Source organism: Dunckerocampus dactyliophorus, chromosome 17 (genome assembly GCF_027744805.1).
Source record: "Dunckerocampus dactyliophorus isolate RoL2022-P2 chromosome 17, RoL_Ddac_1.1, whole genome shotgun sequence".
Taxonomy (NCBI): domain Eukaryota; kingdom Metazoa; phylum Chordata; class Actinopteri; order Syngnathiformes; family Syngnathidae; genus Dunckerocampus; species Dunckerocampus dactyliophorus.
Window position 1 is genome coordinate 1,694,001 of NC_072835.1, and position 6,000 is coordinate 1,700,000.

Sequence of the window (6,000 nt, forward strand, 5' to 3'; positions counted from 1 at the left end):
TTTCATATAAATACAAAAATAAAAATGAAAACTAAATTATAGCAATACTTGAATTATCAACTGCAATTGGCTGGCCACCAGTCCAGGGTGTACCCCGCCTGTCGCCCCAAGTCAGCTGGGATAGGCTCCAGCATGCCCCCGCGACCCTAATGAGGATGAAGCGGTATAGAAAATGGATGGATGGATGGGTAGAATGATCAAAATAATATATTGTAAATCTAATCAGTAATATAAAATAATGTATTATTGACACAATAACAAAAAGAACGTTGCATTAGCTTGTTTTTGTTAGTATGCAAAAATGGTGTTGTTGCTCTTTGATGGTTCAAAAACAGGTTAAAACAACATAAACACAAGAATGCAGATGATAACAACCTTTCTCTAGGAAATACTTCATATAAATACAAAACAATCATAGTAGTATTAGAAGTATCAAAATATATACTGTAAACCTAAGAAATAATACATTATTAATATAATGTAAAAGGATAACAAAAATAGCATTTGGGCTGTATTACCTTGTTTTTTGTATGCAAACCCATACTTCACATAAATACAAACATAAAATGCAAAAAAAGATAAAATATGATTAATGTAATATAAAGAAATAACAAAAGAACATCTCAGCTGTATTACCTTGTTTTTTTTAGAATGCAAAAAATGGTCTTGTTACTCTTTGATGTTACAGAACAGGTTAAGATCAAATACAAAATATAATTAAAACAAGAATAAAAATGATAAAAACCCTTCTCTGCGGAATATATCAGATAAATACAAAAATAAAAATGCACAAAAATATATAGTAATATCAAAAATACCAAAAGTATATATAGTGAATTTACACACACACACACACACACACACACACATATATATATATATATATATATATAATATAGAAAAATGTAATTGATGAGTAGTAGAATTCCATTTGACAGTCATGGTGACCCCAGATGCGTCGCTGAGAAAATCCCATTTGAAGCTTTTATTCATTTGGCCTAAAAAAAAAGGGTGGCGGCTGATTGACACCCACTGCCCCCCGCCCCCAATTTGTCATTGTTTATCAGAGGTCTTAATTGCATTCCACGCAAATGAGCAGATCTGATTGATGATCTTTCCATGAGAGAAAATCAACACAAGATTAGCGGGTCAGGAGGAGGAATGACGCCTCGCGCTGTGGAAAGTTCATAGGTCAGCAGGTGAGGCTGCAGGTAGGGGAGACTTGGGGGGGGGGGGGGGGGGGCGGTAACGTTGGGGAAGATTCGGGCGAGGCGGTGCATCAAAATGTCGATACTTTGGATACGTCAGTCGTTTGAGGTGATGTTTTGTCTTTTGAAACGATAACCTCCAGTATCGCAGCCACGTGTGGATCACTCTTATGGTAGTTCTTGACAATTCATCCTTTACTAGAATGTTTTGTTATTTTACTTATTTCTTTTTATTGCGTAAAATACCATTTTCACATATTTTATATGATTTTTGTCCTGTTTCTTCTGTACCTTCAGGGTTTCAAATAAGTAAATAAATGAATAAATAATTCAATTATTTCATTTTTTATAAAGTGTAATTATATAAAAATAAATAATACATTTTTATTACTTTTAAATAAAAAATAAATGATGTCGTTATTCAAGTATTAATTTATTTAAAATGTATTTTAAATTAATTAATGAATTGCAATTAATTTAAATGAATAACTTATTTAATTGATAAATTAGTTCAATGTCTTGTGTTCTTTATGCTACCATATGAAATGCACTACTTCCAAAATTTACCAGAAAGTATCGGTATCTGATCGGTATCACCGATACCAGCCTGAATTTTACCCAGTATCGCAATCACTAATCTGTGCAGCGTGCCAGAAAGTTAAATGGTGCGTTCAAGGACTGTTGAACAAAGTGGGACAAGGCAGTCAAACATGCAAAAACTGTGGTATTTCTAACTGTATATTATTTTTTTTATAAAATAATAATTGATACCTATTTACATACATTTTGATGTAGCTATTTACAAATAATTTTTGGAGTGGTCTTTTTAATTTTTCATTGCGCATGGTTAGACATGTGTAAATTAGCAAAAATGCTAACAAGATAACAGTTAGCATGCTAGCACCTAGCGAGATAGCACTCTGTACCAAAAGTGTCTGGTTCTATAGTGTCCCTACATCATGCTATGTATGTATTTGCATTTAGACATGAGAAAATGAGTTAAAATGGTAACACCTTAACAGTTAGCATGCTAGCACCTGGCAAGGTAGCACTAAGTACAGAAAGTGCCAAGGCTGACATGTGCCATGTCTGTAGTAAATGGTAAATGGTCTTTCCGTTTGTATAGCGCTTTCCCACCTCCAAGGCATTCAAAGCGCTTTGACACTGCTAGACATGAGGAAATTAGCTAAAATGCTAACAGTTCGCATGCTAGCATCAAAAGTGCCAAAGGCTGTCCAATAATGTTCCTACATCATGCCATGTCTGTATTTAGACTTAGACACGAGTACATTAGCGAAAATGCTAACATGCTACCAGTTAGCATGCTAGTACCTAGCAAGGTAGCACTAAGTACAGAAAGTGCCAAGGCTGTCCTATAATGTCCCTACGCCATGCATGTCTGTATTAGAATTTAGACATGAGGAAATTAGCTAAAATGCTAACAATTAGCAAGCTAGCATCAAAAGTGCCAAGGCTGTCCAATAATGTCCCCAAATTATGTTGTGTCTGTATTTGTATGTAGACATGAGTAAATTAACAAAAATGCTAACATGCTAACTGTTAGCATGATAGCACCTAGCAAGATAGCACTATGTACCAAAAGTGGTTGGGGACACATTTGAAAATACTGTAAGAATGCCACTTTTACAGAAATGGCTTCTTTGTTTTAATAGGTCAGTTTAATGTTTACATCAACAAATGTAACCGTTGAATCAAATCGAATTGAATCGAATCGAATCATATCGTTTCATTATCGAATCGTTCTGTTCTGAAAATATATTGCATCTTAATCGTGTATCTAGACGCGAATCGAATGGTCTACCTCTCCCACAACACAGTGGGTGAGATGGCAGGCAAGAAAGTGGGTAAAGTAACTCCAACGAAACAGCAATAGAGGCAAGCAGGCGAGATAGTGGGGGAAATGAGGTAGTAGGGATAGAATTCAGACAAGATGTTGGGTGAAAGAGTTTGCAAGCAGCCAGACAAAAGAACATCCTGCAAGGTGAGCAGAGACAGGTGTGCTGGCAGGCGAGAAGGCGGGTGAAACGACGCAGGTGAGCAGACAAGAGAGACGGCGGCTACGAGGCAGCTGGCAGGAAAGACGGTGGGTGACGTGCCTGGTGAGCTGGCAGGTGCGTCGACAGCGCGACACGTCGGCTGAGATGATGGCTGAGGCTGCAAATGAGTGAGCAGACAAAAAAAAAAATTTTTTTACACTTTCTATCACATTCCTCACATGAACAGCGCCTCAAAGCCAACCCTCCTCCTTCTCCTTTTCACCACTGCCCTTGAGCTTTTCTATTACCGCATGGAAAGCACCTCGCGGGCCCTGACAAGCGCGGCGGATCGACACTAAATCAGGAATCAGCGGCAGACGCACATCTGAGCCAGCATGAAGGTCACGGGCCCTCCGCCGCGTGTCATCTCAATCGGGGGGAGCGCCAGTCGACACGGACAGGGTGATGTGTGACTGCGTGTCAGCCAGTGTGTGTGTGTGTGTGTGTGTGTGTGTGTGTGTGTGTGTGTCAGACAGGCCTGTGGATCCTAAAATGGAGCTTAGACCATAAATGGATTGGAAGGACAAATAAAGGAAACTCATAGTCATATGGAAGGTTTAATTGACTATAATTATCATGATTTTTTTCCCCTTTTAAATCTTACCTACATTTATTAAGTAAACAGTTCATATACGTCATTACCGCCGTCTTTGTAATATTGACCCACACTGCTATCTAGTGGCCACTAGCAAAATGACACCCTCCCATAGGCTTATTACAGGACACTGCTTGTTTAATTCTCCTCCATTTCCACTAATAATTATAATTCTGCACTAAGACGTGGTTTGGGTTTACACGAAAGTGCACAAAAATTTAACTAAAGATCGCTCCTTTCAGCATACAAAAACCGCCTTGTACAAAAACTGTCCACCACAGGCTTCCGTAGGACAGTCATATGAATAGTTTGTTTTTGTCGCAGTTGTGTCTCGCTGCTTCTTTTAAAACACCGGTTAGTTCCCTTCGAAGAATAACTAGATAATGTCGACGCCACACGTTTCGATACACGAGTCACAATCATTGCAGAAGACACCCGCGTAAACGTTACGCCGAGGCTCGGTAAGCTAGCATGAGCTGTTTGGTTTCACTAACGTTCACCAAAATACCACGTCTAAAGTCAGGATTTGTCATTTGTTTTCATTTGTGATGACGTTGTCGTCTCTCTATGTGTTCAGACAGTTAGCAGAATCCGGGAAAAAAAGAAACAAAGACGACGTCATGCTTCGGTGGATTTTTGGTGGTCGGGAAGCTCAAAGCTCCGTGGAGGTGAGCCGTAACATGAAAGTAACACACCCATATCTGGTAAAATGACTACTTGTACCTGAACGTCACACCATGCCATCAAGAGCAATGTTTTTGTTGATTTATTCCAGATGTACCTGAACGTCACTTCCAATGCAATACATGATATTTAAATTGGAGTAATCAAGATGACTGACCGTACATTAATGTCACTTTGGAATATACAAGATTACTTGGTGTACTTGAACGCCACTTCAGTACAATACAAGTGTTTTACGTGTGTTATTCGAGATTACTTAGTGTACCTGAACGTTCCATCCGTGTAACGAAACAAATGCTATAGCTAGTGGGAAAAAACAGAGGACAGAATGATATAAAATATGTGAAAATGGCATTTTACACAATAAAATAAAAATAATAAAACAATTGAAATAAATGAGTAATGATTAAGAACTACCATAAGAATGAAAACTTTATTCCCAATTCACACATGGCTCGTTTACACGCTGTCGTCTTTTCAACAGACAGAACATGACCTCAGATGACTGACGCACAACAGTATCGATATTTTGACCTGAGAATCAACTTTCAGTGTCAATTCGCGCCTCGCTACTATCCCGGCGTGTGCATTGGAAGTGAAGTAAGCTCTGCTTTGTACCGCTACTTGTTTCTCTCTTACGTCGGCAGAAAGGCGCCGTGTTGTGCATCGGAGAGGAACAGCCCAAAAACTGCTTCACTGAGCTGCAGGTGCTGAGAGGACATTTTGACATTGTTCGATTTCTGGTGCAGATTGATGACTTCAGGTGAGCGCACCCCTCCCGCCACACCCCCACCCTCCACCCCCACCGCCACCAGCCTCTTCTGGCTGATTGACAGGAGAGTCTCCCCCTGCAGAGAAGTTGCAGAGCATGACAGGAGCACCATCATCACCCCCTACAGTACAGTAGCCCCCTCCCTCAGCACACACACCGGCCCTCCTCGCCATGGTCCAATGAGAGAGCATAAGTGGGTCCATTGGTGTTGATAAGACAACAAAGTGTGTGTGTGTGTATGTGAGACTTCACGCCTGGCGTCCTCCAGTAATAACCCCGTCCTCCAGGTCCCCCCACTCCCCCCCACACACATCCGCAGTCGGGGGGCAAAGGCCAGAAAATTCCCTCCAGATTGCTTCTGAAGTCTGAAAAAGTGTCGCCTCGGCTCATCTCATCTCTTTTTATCCGCCTCATCCTGTCTGCCGCTTCTCTTGGATGCGTGTGGACAGTAGAGGTGGGGGCGCGGTGGGGGTCAAAGGCTACAGATATTTCTTTAAGACCTCTCAGGTGCAGATGGGAAATGGACTCCACTTCCCGCTGAGGAGGTGGTGATGATGATGATGATGATGATGTGTGTGTTTTCCAGATGTGCGTCCGCAGGCGATGATGGCCTGGTGCTGGTCTGGAACGTTGAGGTAATGTGGCGCATGTTGTCAGGAACACATGCCATCCTGTACAGTATCA

General features: G+C 40.7%; 1 protein-coding gene across 3 annotated transcripts in view; it reads left to right on the forward strand.

Annotated features, from left to right (window-relative positions):
• The first annotated feature begins 4,112 nt into the window (after positions 1-4,112).
• The window catches only part of wdr41 (WD repeat domain 41), a 9,798-nt gene continuing 7,910 nt past the window's right edge, over positions 4,113-6,000 (forward strand). Inside the window, exons 1-4 of one of the 3 annotated variants that reach the window (XM_054757035.1) lie at positions 4,113-4,321; positions 4,442-4,528; positions 5,192-5,307; positions 5,903-5,951. In XM_054757035.1, the coding sequence (XP_054613010.1) occupies positions 4,481-4,528; positions 5,192-5,307; positions 5,903-5,951 (213 nt within the window). In that variant the 5' untranslated portion in view covers positions 4,113-4,321; positions 4,442-4,480. Of the gene's footprint in view, positions 4,322-4,437; positions 4,529-5,191; positions 5,308-5,902; positions 5,952-6,000 lie in introns of all 3 variants that reach the window. The other 2 variants (XM_054757034.1, XM_054757037.1) reach the window with 2 other exon arrangements.